The sequence below is a fragment of the Ranitomeya variabilis genome, chromosome 1 (assembly GCF_051348905.1).
Source record: "Ranitomeya variabilis isolate aRanVar5 chromosome 1, aRanVar5.hap1, whole genome shotgun sequence".
Lineage (NCBI taxonomy): Eukaryota > Metazoa > Chordata > Amphibia > Anura > Dendrobatidae > Ranitomeya > Ranitomeya variabilis.
Genome location: NC_135232.1, coordinates 290,848,501 through 290,870,906, shown reverse-complemented (window position 1 = coordinate 290,870,906; position 22,406 = coordinate 290,848,501). Strand labels below are relative to the sequence as shown.

The following is a 22,406-nucleotide window of genomic DNA, read 5'->3' as shown; positions in this document are numbered from 1 at the left end:
CATGTAGACAGGTACAAAGGACAACGGTAGGGATGGTGAAACACTAATTAACAGTATACTGTACAAAAAAGGGGCCTAAGGAACCATCCATGGCTAATACACACCATATTAAATTACACTCGGATAACAGCCCGTATAGATAAATAAGTTGCTACAATAAATAGTAATATTAAAGGCCCAATATCCAGCACATAAATAAATGTGAACAGCATGTCATACCTGGTGTGTGCAGCAAATGGGGGCGTGGGGGCTCCTTCCTCAGGGGGCGTGGGGGACCAAGTAAAACAGCCATCTATATATACAGCCAGACCGGAGGGCAATTACCCCTGCAAAGACGTGTCACCTGTGAATGCCGCCAACCACGGCGCCATCGCCGCTCGCCGGAACAGGAAACACGTCAGACACATGTGACCCGGCACCAGGCAGCAGCGAGGATGCCGCCGTCAGTAGCTACCGCCAACCATGGCAATCCCGCCACCAACCGGAACCGGAAACACGCGGGCCCACGTGGTCCGGTATCCCATGGCAGCGGAGACGCCGACGCAGGCGACACACAGGAGAAGCGTCCATGAACAAAATATAGGGGAAAGGCTACACACTAATACAGAGGCACCCAGGGGAACATAAAAGACATATAAAATGCACATAGGACTATAATCAGCATTACAACTATACAAAGCAAATACACAAATAAATAGAAACATATACAAAAACAAATAACATGGCCATATGGATATAAACATCTCAAATTTATACATGGATGAATATACATATCTAACATCCCAGCATATTTAACAAACAAAGATAAATAACCAAAAGGACCAATAATACAATAAACAAATACATAAATACAAAGATATATAAACACATAACAATGCAAAACAAAACACACCACATAACATTATTCAGGCAGATCTTCTACTATCCACTGCAGTCAACATGGACAATATACACTCACCGGCCACTTTATTAGGTACACCATGCTAGTAACGGGTTGGACCCCCTTTTGCCTTCAGAACTGCCTCAATTCTTCGTGGCATAGATTCAACAAGGTGCTGGAAGCATTCCTCAGAGATTTTGGTCCATATTGACATGATGGCATCACACAGTTGCCGCAGATTTGTCGGCTGCACATCCCAAAGATGCTCCATACAAGGCAGGATGGATCCATGCTTTCATGTTGTTTACGCCAAATTCTGACCCTACCATCCGAATGTCGCAGCAGAAATCGAGACTCATCAGACCAAGCAACGTTTTTCCAATCTTCTCCTGTCCAATTTCGATGAGCTTGTACAAATTGTAGCCTCAGTTTCCTGTTCTTAGCTGAAAGGAGTGGTACCCAGTGTGGTCTTCTGCTGCTGTAGCCCATCTGCCTCAAAGTTCGATGCACTGTGCGTTCAGAGATGCTCTAAGGCTACGTTCACATTTGCGGTGTGCGCCGCAGCGTCGTCGCCGCACCAAAACGCATGCGGCGTGCGGCCCTATCTTTAACATTGGGGCCGCATGGCGCCGCATGTACATGCGTTGTCATGCGTTTTGGTGCGTTGTACGCCGCATGCAGCGTTAGGGCGCACCTGTCAGGGCGCGGCAAACGCAACATGTTGCATTTTTTGGGCGGCGCAGACTTTGGAAAAAACGCATGCGTCGTGTTTGCGTCGTGTTTGCGTCGTCGATGCGGCTTTTTTCCCATTGACTTGCATTGACAACGCAGACGACGCAAGTACTTGCGTCGTGGTGCGTTGTACGACGCATGCGTTTTCCAATAAAAAATGCAAAACATTGTCTAGACTTTTGTCTAGACCAAAAAAAAACACTATATATATATAAAAAAAAAGGGGTTTGGCATTGTCTTTCACAAGGCTATTCACTACAGACAAGACTGAGAGGAGAATCTGCTTTCCAAACCTGTAAGTATATATTTCTCTTTGCATATTTTTTATTCTGTGTGTTATTTTTTGATTTGGATTTAATTTGTGCAATGTTTGGTCTGTGCTATTGTACGGTTATGGCACTGTGGGTTGTTAGTGAAAAATTGTGTTTTTTAATCTTGTTTTGATGTACTTCTGGCGTTATATGATGGCGTTTATTGTCACCGGCCTTGCTTGGTTTTGGATTGGTTTTATGGATTTGGGGTTGTTCTGGTGTCATGCGGTTGTTCAATGTCTTTAAATTTGGCAGATTTTTAGGTTACATTTCTGGTGCATGTTTTTCTGGTTTCTATTGTTGGGGGTATCCGTATGGCGTTTTCTTGGCTCATGTCTTGCTGTGTTTTATGCTGTTGGCATTTTTTTTTCTTTCCTTGAGTGTCTTTTCTTGCTGGTGGGGGGGCTGCATTTATGATGTTTCATTTGTATTGTATTGTTCTGTGCTGCTATGCCATTCTATTTTCAATTGTATTTTCCCTTTTTTTTTTTTTTTTTTAACTGATGGTTTTATGTCGTTTTCCCCATGGCTTCCGTATGTATCTCCTTTCTTGAATGTTTCCATTGAGAAGTGTGTAGTATGGCCTCTTTTTTTTTTTTTTTTTTTTTTAGTTGGGGGCCTTTTTTTTAAATTTATTGTGTTTTCTTTTCATTTGGACTATGTTTTATCTTTTGGGTTGCTGTATATTGTAACAGCGGTTGTCCCGTAATGTTTATTGCTTAGTATCTAGAATGTTATTTAGCGTCTTTTTCTGATGTATTTTGGTGGATATCACCAGATGGTGTTGTTTTGGATTATGTCTTGTTGTAATTGTAAATTATGGCGTTCATAAATTTGCTTTATTTCATTGTGCCTTTTTTTTTTCCAGTAGAAATTTTTTGGTGTCTATTTTTTCTGATTTTTATTTGGTTCTATTCTTGTATTGTTTCTTCTATTGTATTCTCTTGCAATGTATGGCGTTGTGGTGTCGCTTTTTGAGTTTGCATTGTCCTATCAGTCAACAGTCATTTGTGGTTGTTTTAATGTTTTGGGCCTATTTTACTGTATGTGGCATTGGATGTAATTTTTTGCTCATTTTTTTCATTGCAGAACAAACTTGCAAGAATGCCAAGTTCTTCGGAGCATAGCCAATCGGCGCAGGGGAGTGCGGTGAGTAATTATGTCTAGTTGCTTACAATTCGCTACTATTTGTAGCATTGACAATAATTTTTGTATACAATTTTTCCAGGCTTCTTCAAGTGAGGGGGAAGACGGTCAGCGGGAGCAGAGAGATCGGGGCCAAGATGTGGCGTCAGGCCGGCGAGTGAGTATTTTTTTTCTTTATTTATTTTTTTTTCAGTAGCATCCTGCTGTGAGGAACATTACATTTGAGGAGCATCCTGCTTTCACTAGGGATGTTTACTAAGCTTAGGCCCCCGTCACACATAGCGAGATCGCTGCTGAGTCACTAGTTTTGTGACGCAACAGCGACCTCAGTAGCGATCTCGCTATGTGTGACACGTACCAGCGATCAGGCCCCTGCTTTGAGATCGCTGGCCGTGTTGGAATGGCCTAGGCCGTTTTTTGGTCGTTGAGGTCCCGCTGACATCGCTGAATCGGTGTGTGTGACACCGATCCAGCGATGTCTTCACTGGTAACCAGGGTAAACATCGGGTTACTAAGCGCAGGGCCGCGCTTAGTAACCCGATGTTTACCCTGGTTACCCGGATGCTGCAGGGGGACTTCGGCATCGTTGAAGACAGTTTCAACGATGCTGAATTCGGTCCCCTGATCGTTGGTCGCTGGAGAGAGCGGTCTGTGTGACAGCTCCCCAGCAACCACACAACGACTTACCAACGATAACGGCCAGGCAGTATCGCTATTCGTGATCGTTGGTAAATCGCTATGTGAGACGGGGCCTTTGTACATTATAGATTTTCAGGGCAGCAAGTATTGGGGGAAGGTAAAATAAAGTTGAACTCCCTGCACACAAACATTCAAAAACACAGGTGTAGAAAACATCAATATACATACATCAAATGGCAAAGGATAGGGCAAAGGTACCTATCATTCCAGGTACTGGTGGTTGTTATTATTTGCATATTTTTAACCTATTTGTTTTCTAATTTTTCTAGGTTTCACAACGGGACCAAGGAGATACTGGAATTGATGTTGACCTCCTGATCTCCAGCATCCAGGAGCGTGGCCCGTTGTGGGACAGCCGTGACCCTCGGCACATGGACCAGGTGGTGTCGAGGCGTTTGTGGGCAGAGGTGGCAAAGTCGCTGTGGGATGGCTTTGACAGTGCCTCAGCGAAGGCCAAAGGCAACTTTAGTGAGTATTGCAGATACGGTGCTATGACCCGTCTTGCCAGGATAAACACAACCGTGTGTGATGCGATCAACGCCTAAACTTTGCATCGCTCACGGTTGTTTTATCCTTTTAAAATGCTAAATATGTAACCATTTTTTTGTCTTTACATTCACAGTGAAAAAGTTGAGGACCAGATGGCGATCCATGAAGGACCGTTTCAATAAGGGGATCCGTGCTGCGGAGGAGCAAGCTCGGAGTGGTGCTGCTGCGTCCAAGTCGGTGCCGTACAAATACAACAGGGCCCTCCAGTTCCTAAGACCGGTCCTTACCCGCCGACAGTAAGTATTTTGGCCACATAACATATTGCACAGCCACATTGTACATTGCCCAGACACATAGCATATTGCACAGCCACATAGTACATTGCCCAGCCACGTACATTGTGCATCCACATAGTAGATTGCCAGGCCACTATATAGCAGCCACATAGTACACGTTCTAGCTACATATACACATAGTATATTTCCAAAGGAACATAGTGTATTGGCCATCCATGTAGTCATTGTAGCATTTTGGCCATCCTTTTACCCTAGTGGAATGGTATATAGCCCATTAGTAATTTTTTGGTTAGGCGTGAGTCATTGTAGTCCATGACAGGTTACGTTCTGAGTCAGGGTAGTTCTGATCGCATGAATAATGATGACGTCTGGATCACATGATCCTAACGTCATGGCCGTTCCTGCGATCAGATCAGCAAAGTGTATTTTTTTTTTTTTTTTTTTTTATAAATGTTTTTTTTTACTTTAAATTTTTTACTAATTTTGCGGCATAGGCAGCATCAAGAAAGATTTTTTTTTTTAAAATGTTTAAAAACGATGACAGAGGTATGCATTGACTTTTGCAGCGGGAATGACCAGTCATTTTCTACCGTAGGTATGTCCATGATTGTTATCGTCAGCCCTAATGGTCAGCTGGCGGTAACAATCAGCAATTTATTATAGGCAACACAGACTGTGAGACAGGGGATTGTAATGTATTGATGTGTCATGTAATGTTAATTTTTTAACAGGAGTTGGCGTATGTGATAGGTTATTAATTGAAGACTAATTTTTTCCTTATCTTTTCACAGGACACACAGCAGCACCCTCCAGCGAGCTCCACCCTGTGAAGCGGAACTTCATGGATCGCCATCTGACCCGTCACAGCCCTCCCACAGCGACAGCAGGCTTGCACCACCATCATCTGGAGAACCGGCTGCCGGTACATCAGGTTTTCCCCTGCCCGAGGCCTCTGGCGCACCTTCGTTCGGGAATTCCCGACAGCGCCAGCGGGCCTCGGACAGGTCAGTCATGCCCGAATTTTTGCACTTGGGCACGGTGTTCCAGAACGGTTTCAAGGCGTTGAGCGATAAAATGTCCAGTATGGAACGGCGCCTTGAAATCCTGGAAGCCGAGCTCTCAAATCCGGCAAAGCATTTTTTAAGCACAATTGCTAAAGGCATGGTGGAAAACCTTACGCCGGAACTCCAGATTTCGGTGATGCAGGACTGCAACAATTCCTACGTGAGGGCTCTGCAGCAGTCTCGGCGCATGCAGTCAGCGACACTGCCAGTAGTACCGTCGCTGCCTAGCATGACTCCGACTACTGCTGCAGAGCCACTCCAGCCAACCCACCCTGGTCCAAGTGCCGAGCGACGCCACCACAGGCACCATAGCAGTGTGCCGCCGACTCCTGCTCCTGCCAGGCACTCATCCTCCCGCAGCCATCATTCTAGGGGAGATCGTGGAAAGAAAAGAAAAAGAAAACACAAAAGCAAGAGGACACGCACTGAGGCTCTGGCTGCTCCAGTACAAACAACAAGTAGACGTAGGGGCTCTAGCCGCAGTAGGAGCAGCCAGAGCCAACCAAGAACCTCACAAAGGCTCGTGTTGCCTCCTCCCTCCCCTGCAGAGGTGGCGGTTTGCTCCCCATTAGACCTGCCATCCAGCCTCCTGGACTATAGGTCCACATCCTCCTCCTCCTCGTCGTCGTCATCCTCATTTTCCGCTCCCAATTCCGAAAAAGATACATACCATTCCCCCTTTGTGGCACAGGTTGATACCCCCTAAGTTTATTTCCCCTTTTTTTTTCTGTTTCCCCCCAATAAAAAATTTTGGTTGTAATACAATATTTGCTCTTATTTACCTGTATACTTCTCAGCAAGTCACACCGTGCGCCGTCTACACATATTTTGTGCTTCAAACAACTCATATATGCAATGTCAGACACTATTTTTACCATTTTTATTTTGCCTTTTTTGGTGTGTCTCTCATTGCTGTATGAGGTGTTCACAAACAATAAAAGTGTATGAGGTGTTTTCAATCACTAAGGCTATGTGTCCACGCTCAGGATTGCATGAGGATTTGGTCATGATTTTACATAAGTATTTGTAACCCAAAACCAGGAGTGGGTGATAAATACAGAAGTGGAGCATATGTTTCTATTCCACTTTGCCTCTAATTGTTCCACTCCTGGTTTTGTATTACAAATACTGAAGCAAAATCGTGACAAAATCATCATGCAATCCTGAACGTGGACACATACCGTAAAGGTACCTTCACACTTAGCAATGCTGCAGCGAAACATACAATGATGCAGATCACTGCAGCATCGCTATTTGGTCGCTGGAGAGCTGTCTGTGTGACAGCTCTCCAGCGACCAACGATGCCGAGGTCCCCGGGTAACCAGGATAAACATCAGGTTGTTAAGCGCAGGCCGCCGCGCTTCCGATGATTACCCTGGTTACCAGTGTTAAATGTAAACAAAACAACAGTACATACACTCAGAATTGCGTCCCCCGGCGTCCGCTTCCCTGCCCTGACTGAGTGACGGCCCTAACAGCAGAGCGGTCACATCACCGCTGTGCTGTGCATTCACTTTCTGGCCGGCGCTCAGTCAGTGCAGGAAGCATACGCCGGGGGACGCGAAGATGAGTATATGTACTGTTTTTTTTTAAAACTTTCACACTGGGAAACAGGGTAAATATCAGTTTACTATGCGCCGCCCTACGCTTAGTAACCCGATATTTACCCTGATTACCATTGTAAAACATCGCTGGTATCGTTGATTTTGCTGTCAAACACAACGATACACGGCGATCTGACAAACAAATAAATATGTTATATGGTATGGTATAAATTTTGTCTTTGAAGCAGGGTAGAAAACTTAAGAAAATTTTTTTATTAAAACACAACATTTTAAAAACAAAGGGTTCCAAGTTTTTTAGATAAGGCACATTACATTGGTGAACTATTTTTAGCATAGTCACACCAGAATACAGTCCAACAGTTTACTACACCATTGTATCTTGCCATGACAGACGGCCAACATCTGACACAAAATAGGCCGCAAAACGATCCCTCATCTGCGCAATTTCCACACTTGTCCTCAGAGGATGATCATGGAAATTGGGTAATGGGTTGGCTATGGTTTCATCGAGATCAACGTTCAGTCTCTCTTTGGCCAGAATAAAATTGTGGAGAACCACACACGCCTTCACCACCTCATCCACTGTCTCAGTTTTCAGATTAATGGCGGATCCTAATATCCGCCATTTTGAGACAAGGATGCCAAAGGCGCACTCCACAGTCCTTCTGGCCCTGGACAGTCTGTAATTGAACACCCTTTTCGTATGGTCCAAGCCCCGACTGGAGTAGGGTTTCAATAGGTTGGCAGACATTTGGAATGCCTCATCCCCAACCACAACAAATGGCATCGCAGGGCCTTCGGTGTGGGGAAGAGGTCGTGGCTGGGGGAAATTGAAATTGTTGCCATATAATTTTTGGCCCATATCCGAGTCTTTAAATGTGCGCGAGTCATTTGAACGGCCAAACGCACCAATGTCGACTGCGAGAAAACGGCAGTCCGCACCGGCAATTGCCATCAGCACAGTGGAAAAATATTTTTTGTAGTTGTAGAAAAGGGATCCACTTTTCCCTGGCTTGGTAATCCGTATGTGCTTGCCATCCACCGCGCCAATACAGTTTGGAAACGAACACACTTCCTCAAATTTCTCGGCGTTGGCCAACCAGATATCGCTTGTAGGGACGGGTAAAAATTCTTCCCGGAGATTATCCCACAAAGCGCGGCAGGTCTCAGCAATAATTCCGGAGAGAGTGGAGACTCCAATCCGGAACTGAAATTGAAGGGATCGCAAGGTCTCTCCGGTAGCCAGGAAACTGCCAAGAAGATAAAGAAATTACATTAGTACATTGCAATTTATAAAAGTACATTGACCATACCACCCCCAACAAAAATTAAGAAAAAAAAAAAAAAAAAAAGGGAAGATGTGAACGTAGCCGAACATATCTCAGTCATTCAAACAGCTACGTACCGTAGAGTCACCAGCAGCCGCTCCTCTGCGGATATAGCTCTCCGGAGCTGAGTATCCTGCCTGCTAATGGCTCCTTCCACCCGACGCAGAAGATAGCGGAAGCTCTCCTGAGACATCCTGGTGTACTCGAAATATTTCTCCAGGTTCTCATTCAGTTCGCCAAACAAGCTATGGTATGCTCCACGGCTCTCCCGGACTTCCAAGATAGGGTGTATCCAAAATCGGCGATGAATCCATCTCCGTTTTTCTCTTTCTCTTTGATGAGCACAGGCGACAGCATAGGCATGAGCCAAGGCAAATTCCATCTCCATATCCATGACGATACTGTCCATGGGACGCTCCATCATGAATACCAGCAAAATGGGAGGAATTCATGTCTGCCATGGTATATATACACAATTACATAAACACCAACCCTCTTCTAGCCATTGGTGGCCCTTATCTATTGTGTAGACACTTTTTTTTGTGGGTGGGATGAAGAATGACTCACTGCACAAAAAAACGCATGCGGCGCAAAACGCTGCGTTTTTTGTTGAAAACGCAACTGCGTTTACAAAAAACGCTGCGTTTTGCGCCGCATGCGTTGAAAGCATGCGGCGCAAAACGCAGCGTTGTGCATGCGTTTTGCTGCGTTTTTGTTTGCGTTGTGCGTTGCGGCGACGACGCTGCGGCGCACACCGCAAATGTGAACGTAGCCTTAGGCCTACCTTGGTTGTAACGGGTGGCGATTTGAGTCACTGTTGCCTTTCTATCAGCTCGAACCAGTCTGCCCATTCTCCTCTGACCTCTGGCATCAACAAGGCATTTCCGCCCACAGAACTGCCGCTCACTGGATTTTTTTTCTTTTTCGGACCATTCTCTGTAAACCCTAGAGATGGTTGTGCGTGAAAATCCCAGTAGATCAGCAGTTTCTGAAATACTCAGACCAGCCCTTCTGGCACCAACAACCATGCCACGTTCAAAGGCACTCAAATCACCTTTCTTCCCCATACTGATGCTCGGTTTGAACTGCAGGAGATTGTCTTGACCATGTCTACATGCCTAAATGCACTGAGTTGCCGCCATGTGATTGGCTGATTAGAAATTAAGTGTTAACAAGAAGTTGGACAGGTGTACCTAATAAAGTGGCCAGTGAGTGTATAACCTAAATAATGAAGGATACAAAATAAAAAAGTTGCCGTGTTGTTAACCCCACATAAATTAGGCCACACGGGCACGTAGCATAGTATATCACATATCAAGAGATATATGAAATACGTTGTCTGATGGTGAATTGCTTCATACCATCAGAGGTAGAAAAAGTGGCACATCTATCGATGTTAGGGCAGGTGACACACCTCCCGTGTCACCTGCCCTAACATCGATAGATGTGCCACTTGATCCCGCAATTTTTTAGCACGTCTAAACGCAATTGGAGGATTATCAGGGAGGAATTTTTTGATGATTGGATCGACCTTTAAAATAGGCCAAGCACTCTTAATAGCTGCACGCAGCTTCTCATGCTGGGGGTTATAAGAAGTAACAAACCGTACCACATTATTACTGATAGATTTTTTTGTGGCTTTATTATATAGCAGGTTGTTACGGTTGGAGTATTTAGCATGGTGGTATGCCTTCTTCACACTTGAAGATTGACCACATCTTCTTTGTCTGGCAGGGCACTGCCGTCGACCTTGTGCAATTCATCTCCTCCCTGAACAGTAACGATCTTAATATTCATCTCACCCCGGTGTGGGATTCGGAGAGAATCGATTTTCTTGACGTTACCATCCGCAAGGATGGATTAGGCCTAATCCAGACAGATATTTTCCGTAAACAAATTGCTACAAACACCTTGTTGCATGCTTCTTCCTGTCATCTGCACCACATGATCCAAGCAATTCCTGTGGGCCAGTTCCTCCGTCTCCGTCGGATTTGTTCTACCGACGCTGATTTTGAGTTCCGGGCGGAGGAACTAAGACAACGTTTTTTGTCACGGGGTTATAGCGGTCGGAGTGTGAAGAAGGCATACCACCATGTTAAATACTCCAACCGTAACAACCTGCTATATAATAAAGCCACAAAAAAATCTAGCGGTAATAATGTGGTACGGTTTGTTACTTCTTATAACCCCCAGCATGAGAAGCTGCGTGCAGCTATTAAGAGTGCTTGGCCTATTTTAAAGGTCGATCCAATCATCAAAAAATTCCTCCCTGATAATCCTCCAATTGCGTTTAGACGTGCTAAAAAATTGCGGGATCAATTAACTCGTAGTCACTATGTTGGGCAGAATATACCTACTTTCCTGGATGAGCTGCGGCAAGGGGGTGGGTGTGCTCCGTGCGGGAGGTGTGTCGCCTGCCCTAACATTGATAGATGTGCCACTTTTTCTACCTCTGATGGTATGAAGCAATTCACCATCAGACAACGTATTTCATGTATCTCTCGATATGTGATATACTATGCTACGTGCCCCTGTGGCCTAATTTATGTGGGGTTGAAAACACGGCAACTTAAGGTCTGGGTTCGTGAGCATGTGCTTGGCATAGAGGCGGCTACTGTTATGGTTCTCAATGGCAAGAGAACATAGCCCAGCAAACATAAGAACTAGCTCTTGGAAGGATGGAAACTAAACTGACCATGAACTAAACCTGCCACACAACTAACAGTAGCCGGGTAGCGTAGCCTGCGTTTTATCCCTAGACGCCCAGCGCCGGCCGGAGGACTAACTAATCCTGGCAGAGGAAAATATAGTCCTGGCTCACCTCTAGAGAAATTTCCCCGAAAGGCAGACAGAGGCCCCCACAAATATTGGCGGTGATTTTAGATGAAATGACAAACGTAGTATGAAAATAGGTTTAGCAAAATTGAGGTCCGCTTACTAGATAGCAGGAAGACAGAAAGAGCACTTTCATGGTCAGCTGAAAACCCTATCAAAACACATCCTGAAATTACTTTAAGACTCTAGTATTAACTCATAACATCAGAGTGGCAATTTCAGATCACAAGAGCTTTCCAGACACAGAAACGAAACTACAGCTGTGAACTGGAACAAAATGCAAAAACAAACAAGGACTAAAGTCCAACTTAGCTGGGAGTTGTCTAGCAGCAGGAACATGCACAGAAAGGCTTCTGATTACAATGTTGACCGGAATGGAAGTGACAGAGGAGCAAGGCTAAATAGCGACTCCCACATCCTGATGGAAACAGGTGAACAGAGAGGATGATGCACACCAGTTCAATTCCACCAGTGGCCACCGGGGGAGCCCAAAATCCAATTTCACAACAGTACCCCCCCCTCAAGGAGGGGGCACCGAACCCTCACCAGAACCACCAGGGCGATCAGGATGAGCCCTATGAAAGGCACGGACCAAATCGGAGGCATGAACATCAGAGGCAGTCACCCAAGAATTATCCTCCTGACCGTATCCCTTCCATTTGACCAGATACTGGAGTCTCCGTCTGGAAACACGGGAGTCCAAGATTTTTTCCACAACGTACTCCAACTCGCCCTCAACCAACACCGGAGCAGGAGGCTCAACGGAAGGCACAACCGGTACCTCATACCTGCGCAATAATGACCAATGAAAAACATTATGAATAGAAAAAGATGCAGGGAGGTCCAAACGGAAGGACACAGGGTTAAGAATCTCCAATATCTTGTACGGGCCGATGAACCGAGGCTTAAACTTGGGAGAAGAAACCCTCATAGGGACAAAACGAGAAGACAACCACACCAAGTCCCCAACACAAAGCCGAGGACCAACCCGACGCCGGCGGTTGGCAAAAAGCTGAGTCTTCTCCTGGGACAACTTCAAATTGTCCACTACCTGCCCCCAAATCTGATGCAACCTCTCCACCACAGCATCCACTCCAGGACAATCCGAAGATTCCACCTGACCAGAAGAAAATCGAGGATGAAACCCCGAATTACAGAAAAAGGGAGACACCAAGGTGGCAGAGCTGGCCCGATTATTGAGGGCAAACTCCGCTAAAGGCAAAAAAGCAACCCAATCATCCTGATCTGCAGACACAAAACACCTCAAATATGTCTCCAAGGTCTGATTCGTCCGCTCGGTCTGGCCATTAGTCTGAGGATGGAAAGCAGACGAGAAAGACAAATCTATGCCCATCCTAGCACAGAATGCTCGCCAAAATCTAGACACGAATTGGGTACCTCTGTCAGAAACGATATTCTCCGGAATACCATGCAAACGGACCACATTTTGAAAAAACAGAGGAACCAACTCGGAAGAAGAAGGCAACTTAGGCAGGGGAACCAAATGGACCATCTTAGAGAAACGATCACACACCACCCAGATGACAGACATCTTCTGAGAAACAGGAAGATCCGAAATAAAATCCATCGAGATGTGCGTCCAGGGCCTCTTCGGGATAGGCAAGGGCAACAACAATCCACTAGCCCGAGAACAACAAGGCTTGGCCCGAGCACAAACGTCACAAGACTGCACGAAGCCTCGCACATCTCGAGACAGGGAAGGCCACCAGAAGGACCTTGCCACCAAATCCCTGGTACCAAAGATTCCAGGATGACCTGCCAACGCAGAAGAATGAACCTCAGAAATGACTTTACTGGTCCAATCATCAGGAACAAACAGTCTACCAGGTGGGCAACGATCAGGTCTATCCGCCTGAAACTCCTGCAAGGCCCGCCGCAGGTCTGGAGAAACGGCAGACAATATCACTCCATCCTTAAGGATACCTGTAGGTTCAGAATTACCAGGGGAGTCAGGCTCAAAACTCCTAGAAAGGGCATCCGCCTTAACATTCTTAGAACCCGGCAGGTAGGACACCACAAAATTAAACCGAGAGAAAAACAACGACCAGCGCGCCTGTCTAGGATTCAGGCGTCTGGCGGACTCAAGATAAATTAGATTTTTGTGGTCAGTCAATACCACCACCTGATGTCTAGCCCCCTCAAGCCAATGACGCCACTCCTCAAAAGCCCACTTCATGGCCAAAAGCTCCCGATTCCCAACATCATAATTCCGCTCGGCGGGCGAAAATTTACGCGAGAAAAAAGCACAAGGTCTCATCACGGAGCAATCGGAACTTCTCTGCGACAAAACCGCCCCAGCTCCGATTTCAGAAGCGTCGACCTCAACCTGAAAAGGAAGAGCAACATCAGGCTGACGCAACACAGGGGTGGAAGAAAAGCGGCGCTTAAGCTCCCGAAAGGCCTCCACAGCAGCAGGGGACCAATCAGCAACATCAGCACCCTTCTTAGTCAAATCAGTCAATGGTTTAACAACATCAGAAAAACCAGCAATAAATCGACGATAAAAGTTAGCAAAGCCCAAAAATTTCTGAAGACTCTTAAGAGAAGAGGGTTGCGTCCAATCACAAATAGCCTGAACCTTGACAGGATCCATCTCGATGGAAGAGGGGGAAAAAATATATCCCAAAAAGGAAATCTTTTGAACCCCAAAAACGCACTTAGAACCCTTCACACACAAGGAATTAGACCGCAAAACCTGAAAAACCCTCCTGACCTGCTGGACATGAGAGTCCCAGTCATCCGAAAAAATCAAAATATCATCCAGATACACAATCATAAATTTATCCAAATAATCACGGAAAATGTCATGCATAAAGGACTGAAAGACTGAAGGGGCATTTGAAAGACCAAAAGGCATCACCAAATACTCAAAGTGGCCCTCGGGCGTATTAAATGCGGTTTTCCACTCATCCCCCTGCTTAATTCGCACCAAATTATACGCCCCACGGAGATCTATCTTAGAGAACCCCTTGGCCCCCTTTATGCGAGCAAACAAATCAGTCAGCAGTGGCAACGGATATTGATATTTAACCGTGATTTTATTCAAAAGCCGATAATCAATGCACGGCCTTAAAGAGCCATCTTTCTTAGCCACAAAGAAAAAACCGGCTCCTAAGGGAGATGACGAAGGACGAATATGTCCCTTTTCCAAGGACTCCTTTATATATTCTCGCATAGCAGCATGTTCAGGCACAGACAGATTAAATAAACGACCCTTAGGGTATTTACTACCCGGAATCAAATCTATGGCACAATCGCACTCCCGGTGCGGAGGTAATGAACCAAGCTTAGGTTCTTCAAAAACGTCACGATATTCAGTCAAGAATTCAGGAATCTCAGAGGGAATAGATGATGAAATGGAAACCACAGGTACGTCCCCATGCGTCCCCTTACATCCCCAGCTTAACACAGACATAGCTTTCCAGTCAAGGACTGGGTTATGAGATTGCAGCCATGGCAATCCAAGCACCAACACATCATGTAGGTTATACAGCACAAGAAAGCGAATAATCTCCTGGTGATCCGGATTAATCCGCATAGTTACTTGTGTCCAGTATTGTGGTTTATTGCTAGCCAATGGGGTGGAGTCAATCCCCTTCAGGGGTATAGGAGTTTCAAGAGGCTCCAAATCATACCCACAGCGTTTGGCAAAGGACCAATCCATAAGACTCAAAGCGGCGCCAGAGTCGACATAGGCATCCGCGGTAATAGATGATAAAGAACAAATCAGGGTCACAGATAGAATAAACTTAGACTGTAAAGTGCCAATTGAAACAGACTTATCAAGCTTCTTAGTACGCTTAGAGCATGCTGATATAACATGAGTTGAATCACCGCAATAGAAGCACAACCCATTTTTTCGTCTAAAATTCTGCCGTTCACTTCTGGACAGAATTCTATCACATTGCATATTCTCTGGCGTCTTCTCAGTAGACACCGCCAAATGGTGCACAGGTTTGCGCTCCCGCAGACGCCTATCGATCTGGATAGCCATTGTCATGGACTCATTCAGACCCGCAGGCACAGGGAACCCCACCATAACATCCTTAATGGCATCAGAGAGACCCTCTCTGAAATTCGCCGCCAGGGCGCACTCATTCCACTGAGTAAGCACAGCCCATTTACGGAATTTCTGGCAGTATATTTCAGCTTCGTCTTGCCCCTGAGATAGGGACATCAAGGCCTTTTCCGCCTGAAGTTCTAACTGAGGTTCCTCATAAAGCAACCCCAAGGCCAGAAAAAACGCATCCACATTGAGCAACGCAGGATCCCCTGGAGCCAATGCAAAAGCCCAATCCTGAGGGTCGCCCCGGAGCAAGGAAATCACAATCCTGACCTGCTGAGCAGGATCTCCAGCAGAGCGAGATTTCAGGGACAAAAACAACTTGCAATTATTTTTGAAATTTTGAAAGCAAGATCTATTCCCCGAGAAAAATTCAGGCAAAGGAATTCTAGGTTCAGATATAGGAACATGAACAACAAAATCTTGTAAATTTTGAACTTTCGTGGTGAGATTATTCAAACCTGCAGCTAAACTCTGAATATCCATTTTAAACAGGTGAACACAGAGCCATTCCAGGATTAGAAGGAGAGAGAGAGAGAAAGGCTGCAATATAGGCAGACTTGCAAGAGATTCAATTACAAGCACACTCAGAACTGAAGGAAAAAAAAAAAAAAAAATCTTCAGCAGACTTCTCTTTTCTCTCCTTTCTCTGTCAATTAATTTAACCCTTTTAGGCCGGTCAAACTGTTGTGGTTCTCAATGGCAAGAGAACATAGCCCAGCAAACATAAGAACTAGCTCTTGGAAGGATGGAAACTAAACTGACCATGAACTAAACCTGCCACACAACTAACAGTAGCCGGGTAGCGTAGCCTGCGTTTTATCCCTAGACGCCCAGCGCCGGCCGGAGGACTAACTAATCCTGGCAGAGGAAAATATAGTCCTGGCTCACCTCTAGAGAAATTTCCCCGAAAGGCAGACAGAGGCCCCCACAAATATTGGCGGTGATTTTAGATGAAATGACAAACGTAGTATGAAAATAGGTTTAGCAAAATTGAGGTCCGCTTACTAGATAGCAGGAAGACAGAAAGAGCACTTTCATGGTCAGCTGAAAACCCTATCAAAACACATCCTGAAATTACTTTAAGACTCTAGTATTAACTCATAACATCAGAGTGGCAATTTCAGATCACAAGAGCTTTCCAGACACAGAAACGAAACTACAGCTGTGAACTGGAACAAAATGCAAAAACAAACAAGGACTAAAGTCCAACTTAGCTGGGAGTTGTCTAGCAGCAGGAACATGCACAGAAAGGCTTCTGATTACAATGTTGACCGGAATGGAAGTGACAGAGGAGCAAGGCTAAATAGCGACTCCCACATCCTGATGGAAACAGGTGAACAGAGAGGATGATGCACACCAGTTCAATTCCACCAGTGGCCACCGGGGGAGCCCAAAATCCAATTTCACAACAGGCTACCTCCTGCACGGACGTTGCCACTCTTAAGACCCTCCCACGCCATTTCAGGGAATTCCATCAATGTGACAGTACACAACTACGCATCCGTGGAATTGATCTCTTGCACATTAATATCAGAGGGGGCAACCTCTCAAAACGTCTGGCACAATTGGAGACGAGGTGGATCTGGACGTTACGGACCACCCATCTGAATGGATTAAATGAGAACATTTGCTCCCTTCTTGTGATCCTTCATGATGCGCATCTTGGTGTAATTGCTTTTTATATGTACATTGTTTTTAATTTTTATTTTTTATCCTTCATTATTTAGGTTATATATTGTCCATGTTGACTGCAGTGGATAGTAGAAGATCTGCCTGAATAATGTTATGTTGGCGGGATGTATCTACCAGCTTAGCCGTTGTCCTGTTGTATTATGTTGTTGGGCTATATGTTCTTTTTTTGTTTTTTATTTTATTATAACATTTTCTTGGTATTTCTGCACAAGTTCTGGGGTTCTTTACAGTGGTGTGTTTTGTTTTGCATTGTTATGTGTTTATATATCTTTGTATTTATGTATTTGTTTATTGTATTATTGGTCCTTTTGGTTATTTATCTTTGTTTGTTAAATATGCTGGGATGTTAGGTATGTATATTCATCCATGTATAAATTTGAGATGTTTATATCCATATGGCCATGTTATTTGTTTTTGTATATGTTTCTATTTATTTGTGTATTTGCTTTGTATAGATGTAATGCTGATTATAGTCCTGTCTATGTGCATTTTATACGTCTTTTATGTTCCCCTGGGTGCCTCTGTATTAGTGTGCAGCCTTTCCCCTATATTTTGTTCATGGACGCTTCTCCTGTGTGTCGCCGGCGTCGGCGTCTCTGCTGCCATGGGATACCGGACCACGTGGGCCCGTGTGTTTCCGGTTCCGGTTGGCGTCGGGATTGCCATGGTTGGCGGTAGCTACTGACGGCGGCGTCCTCGCTGCTGCCTGGTGCTGGGTCACGTGTGTCTGACGTGTTTCCTGTTCCGGTGGGCGGCGATGGCGCCGTGGTTGGCGGCATTCACAGGTGACGCGTCTTTGCGGGGGTAATTGCCCTCCGGTCTGGCTGTATATATAGATGGCTGTTTTACTTGGTCCTCCACACCCCCTGAGGAAGGAGCTGCGTTGTCGCTCCGAAATGCGTGTCGGGGTGGGCTCTGGGTCCCCCATTTGCTGCACACACCCGGTATGACATGCTGTTCACATTTATTTATGTGCTGGATATCGGGCCTTTAATATTACTATTTATTGTAGCAACTTATTTATCTATATGGGCTGTTATCCGAGTGTAATTTAATATGGTGTGTGTTAGCCATGGATGGTTCCTTAGGCCCCTTTTTTGTACAGTGTACTGTTAATTAGTGTTTCACCATCCCTACCATTGTCCTTTGTACCTGTCTACATGTACTGATTTTAGTTTGTTATTAATAAAAGTGATATTTTATGAGATTTATCTGCGTTTTGTGGTGATTAGGTCATCTGTAGAACTGCCACCCTCCTTCCATTGCCTCAATGCATTTCACCCTTCTGGCTCATCAGGAGGCCCGATATCGTATGATGTGTCTTGATAAAGTGTGATATGCAAACTAGAATTAACCAGCCTCCATTTAAATAGCCCGCTTTACCTCAAACAGATCCTCCCCCTAGGTGTAGTAAGCCAAACTGCGCATGCCCAACGTTGCATTGCAGATAGGAGCGCAAGGAAGTGGTAAATATACCTTCAGGCTAGATGTATCACGGGCAGGTCCCCACTGTGCATGTCCAGCTTGGAATGCACGGAAGTGTTTGGATATGACTTCCGGTTCAAGATGTCTCGGGCCATGCTGAACTGCGCATGATGAAAAGACGATACCCGTCGTTTCTTTTGCGCTTGACCAGAGGATGACTTATCCAGGATCGCAAGTCGGCATATTTAGAAATTACAGATACTGCCCGGCTCTCTATCCTGGCATACTCTGCATATTCATTGTCAATCAAGTCAGGTAGCGCAAATCAACAGCAGTAAATCATCACTGCACATGTCTAAATCCATTACTTCTATTGGCTGCATATAATATTTATATGATGGATCAGACAAATTAAGGAAATGAAGGGGAATAATTCCAGGGCAAACAGACTACAAATGAGGACCCAAATAACATAATTATTCACAGTGATCTGTGCACCCCTAAATAAGGGGAAAATCAATACATGACTGGCTTACTAATCAATTTGTCATGGTCCAAAGAGAAAATCAGGTAAATTTATACAAAACAAGCAAACAATATCTACTCATTTATCTCTTTAGGTTTAAGGGAATCTACTCTAAAGGTCCACTCACATTCCCTCCTTAGAATGGCTCTGTCATGATCACCCCTTTTGGGTTTGGGTTTTACCACTTCAATGATCATAAATCTGATGTTTTCCATGTCCCCCTGATGGAACATCCTCATATGTTTGCCTAGGGGGTGTCGCTGTTATTTCTAATGTCACCCATATATTCGCTCACTCTTCTCCGGAATTCCCATTTTGTTTTCCCTATGTAATCTTTTGGGCAAGGACATGTGGTCATAGAGACAACCCCTGAGGTCTTGAAGTTGGAGAACTGCTTCTGTCAAAAAGACTTCCCTGTTGAGGAGCTCCTGAATGACTTACAGACGTGACAGTCCTTTCATTTAAAGAACCTACATGGTTTCCTATCAAGCCATGTACCCTTACCTGTGGGTTATTTGTAGTGGTTGTGTACCAGCATGTCTTTTAGGGACCTTACTTTCCTATAGGTAATAGTTGGATGTTCCCACCACAATGTCTCTAAGATCTGGATCCATCCTTAAAATGTGACTCTAAGTGTCTACTGATCACATGCCTGACAATGCGATGTTGATTGATCAAAGGTACTGATCATTCTGGTTGCATCATTAGGGACATCATTTTCATTACTCCGTTTTTGTAGCAAGGACTGTCTATACTCCTTTTCCACACAATAACAAGTCATGTCCAGGATTTGACCAGGATAGCATTTTTCTCTAAATCTATTATACATATTTCCAGCCTGACTCCGGAACATCTTGATATTCGAACAGTTCCTCCGTAATCTTAAAAATTGGCCCTTGGGGATACCTTTCCTCAGAAGTGCTGGGTGGTGGCTACTCCAATTCAGCAGACTGTTGATGCTTGTGGGTTTGCGATAAATATTTGGATCTAAAGTACCATTTGGTTCTTTGTTAATTATGATGTCAAGGAACAGCAGCTCATCACTATGAAATTTTGATGTGAATCCCATGCCAATCTCATTGATATATAACTACATAACAAATTCATTGAACTGCTCACCTGTTCCTGTCCAAATGACAAATATGTAGTCTATAAACATATACCAAATTGCCACATATTGATGCCACCACCTCAGATCTTCCCCAAAGACTAAAATTTCCTCCCACCAGCCCATACGAACACGAAAAACATATGTCAGGGAAAATAATCAATTGTGTAACATGTAATCCCTTTAAAAGATATATTTTATTAAATGTAACCATTAAAAATACCTAATCCCAGTGAAACACAACAGACCTAACCGTGCACATAACCTAACAAATATCCCTACACTTGGCTGCTGTCCCTTCCTGTCAGTGGAGGTTGGCACCCTGATAGAAGCGATTTTTTGGTGCCCCCACTCAACGGCAGCTATCCCCAGCTCACCCTGTTTTAATCCTGTCAGGCTATAGGTGGGAAAACAATAAGCATAAAAAGAAATGAAAGGAAAGCAAAAGAGGGTTATAGTGCACAAACTACTTTACTTCCATCATGCAAATATTCCAGACATAGACTTTAGCTAAACAGTATATTTGCATATAGCTACAGAGAATCCTATGATGTGTTATCTATGATGGCCACTTCACAGATACACACAACCTATATTACATAGGACCCCAGAACAAAATAAATATAGAAAAAACAAGGGGGAAGTCAAAATACCAAACAGTTAAAAGCCTGGTTCGAAAAATAGTAAACAATCCATCATAGCTGACATCAACAACATTTAGCAATATGAAATATTATAAGCACTGATGGATGATTCAGAGGAAAGCAAAGGAGGGTGTTAACCCAAGAACACTTAGCTTCCAGCCAATCGCCTCGACGCATTTCCCCGTCATATGGTTCATCAGGAGGCAAGATGTAGAACCAGTTATGCCATAGATGCAGGTTTCCCCATGAATGGACAGACCTGTTTAGATCTAAACGAGGTCAGTTTAAATAATAGAAGATTATCCCCATTGGCCAGTCACAGCCTACCAATGGGAGACTGCCCCTTTTTCCCAGAAAACACCGGGTATAAGATAAACAAAGTTCATAAGTCGGAACCAGCAAAACCAACAAATGTCCATGGAACCGGAGACTTTCTAGACCACCCCTGCTGACCTGCAATTTCCAAAATCTCTGATATAGAAGCGTTTACCATTCGCTGCACTGGTAAAACACTTGGATTGCATTACAAATTGACATTTGGAACAGTTACCACACCTGAAGAATCCGATTGGCTTTCTATCCAGCCATGTACCTGTTCCCTGTGGTCTTTGATAGAGGCTGTTTACTAATCTGTCCCCAATGGATCTCCCCCTTTTATAGGTGATACTGGGTGTTGATGAAATGACATCCTTAATGCCCGGGTCTGCCAGGAGTATCCCCCAATGCCTCTTCATAATCTGGTATATCCTCTCAGATTGACTATCATAGGTCCCTATGAGTCTAACTAGGCCTGGGGCATTCCTAGGATCATCTCTTTTTCTAAGAAGCACAGATCTGTTGTGGATTCTGTTTGTGGGCTCCCTCTGGTGGTTACTGCTGGTACTGGGTGATTTGGTGGGTTGCGGCCTTTGGTTTCCACCTGTCCATCAGAGGCTGGGTGTTTCCTATTTTACCTGGCCTTTCTGTCATTCCCTTGCTGGCTATCAATGTATTCAGATGTGCTCTGTTTGGTTCCTGCCTACCTGCTCCCAGATCTTTCAGGATAAGCTAAGTGCTGATTTTCAGTTGTTTGGTTTTTTGTCCAGCTTGCTTATTATGTCTCTATGCTAGCTGGTAGCTCTAGTGGACTGAGGTTCTCCCCATGTGCCATGAGTTGGCACATGGGTTCTTGTAATCTCAGGATGGTTTTTTTTGATTAGGGTTTTTTGCTGACCGCTCAGTCCCCTTTTGTATCTTTCTGCTTTCTAGTTTACAGCGGGCCTCAATTTGCTAAAGCTATATATATCATCTCTATGTGTGTGCCTTCCTCTCATTTCACCGTCAATACATGTGAGGGGGCAACTATATCTTTTGGGGTTCATTCCTCTGGAGGCAAGTGAGGTCTTATTTTCTCTGCAGTACTAGTTAGCTCTTAGGCTGGTGCGTGGCGTCTAGAACCAACGTAGGCACGCTTCCTGGCTATCTCTAGTTGCGTTTGTCAGGCGTAGGGCAGCGGTCAGCCCAGGTTCCATCACCCTAGAGCTCGTCCGTTATTTATTTGTACTTTGCTTGTCCTGTGCTATCCCTAGCCATTGGGGAT

General features: G+C 44.8%; 1 protein-coding gene across 1 annotated transcript; it reads left to right on the top strand.

The window, feature by feature from the left end:
* Positions 1 to 462: 462 nt before the first annotated feature.
* Positions 463 to 19,955, top strand: LOC143794328 (uncharacterized). The gene is made up of 6 exons (XM_077280955.1): positions 463 to 515; positions 3,118 to 3,226; positions 4,038 to 4,236; positions 4,391 to 4,553; positions 5,345 to 5,413; positions 19,913 to 19,955. The coding sequence occupies exons 1-6, from the start codon at positions 463 to 465 to the stop codon at positions 19,953 to 19,955; spliced, it is 636 nt and encodes a 211-aa protein (XP_077137070.1).
* Positions 19,956 to 22,406: the final 2,451 nt, after the last annotated feature.

Coding starts and splice junctions, on each gene's coding strand:
- LOC143794328 (XM_077280955.1), top strand. CDS start 463: ATGGCAATCCCGCCACCAACCGGAACCGGAAACACGCGGGCCCACGTG. Junction 516..3,117: donor ACGCGGGCCCACGTGGTCCG/GTATCCCATGGC, acceptor TACTATTTGTAG/CATTGACAATAATTTTTGTA. Junction 4,237..4,390: donor GAAGGCCAAAGGCAACTTTA/GTGAGTATTGCA, acceptor TTACATTCACAG/TGAAAAAGTTGAGGACCAGA.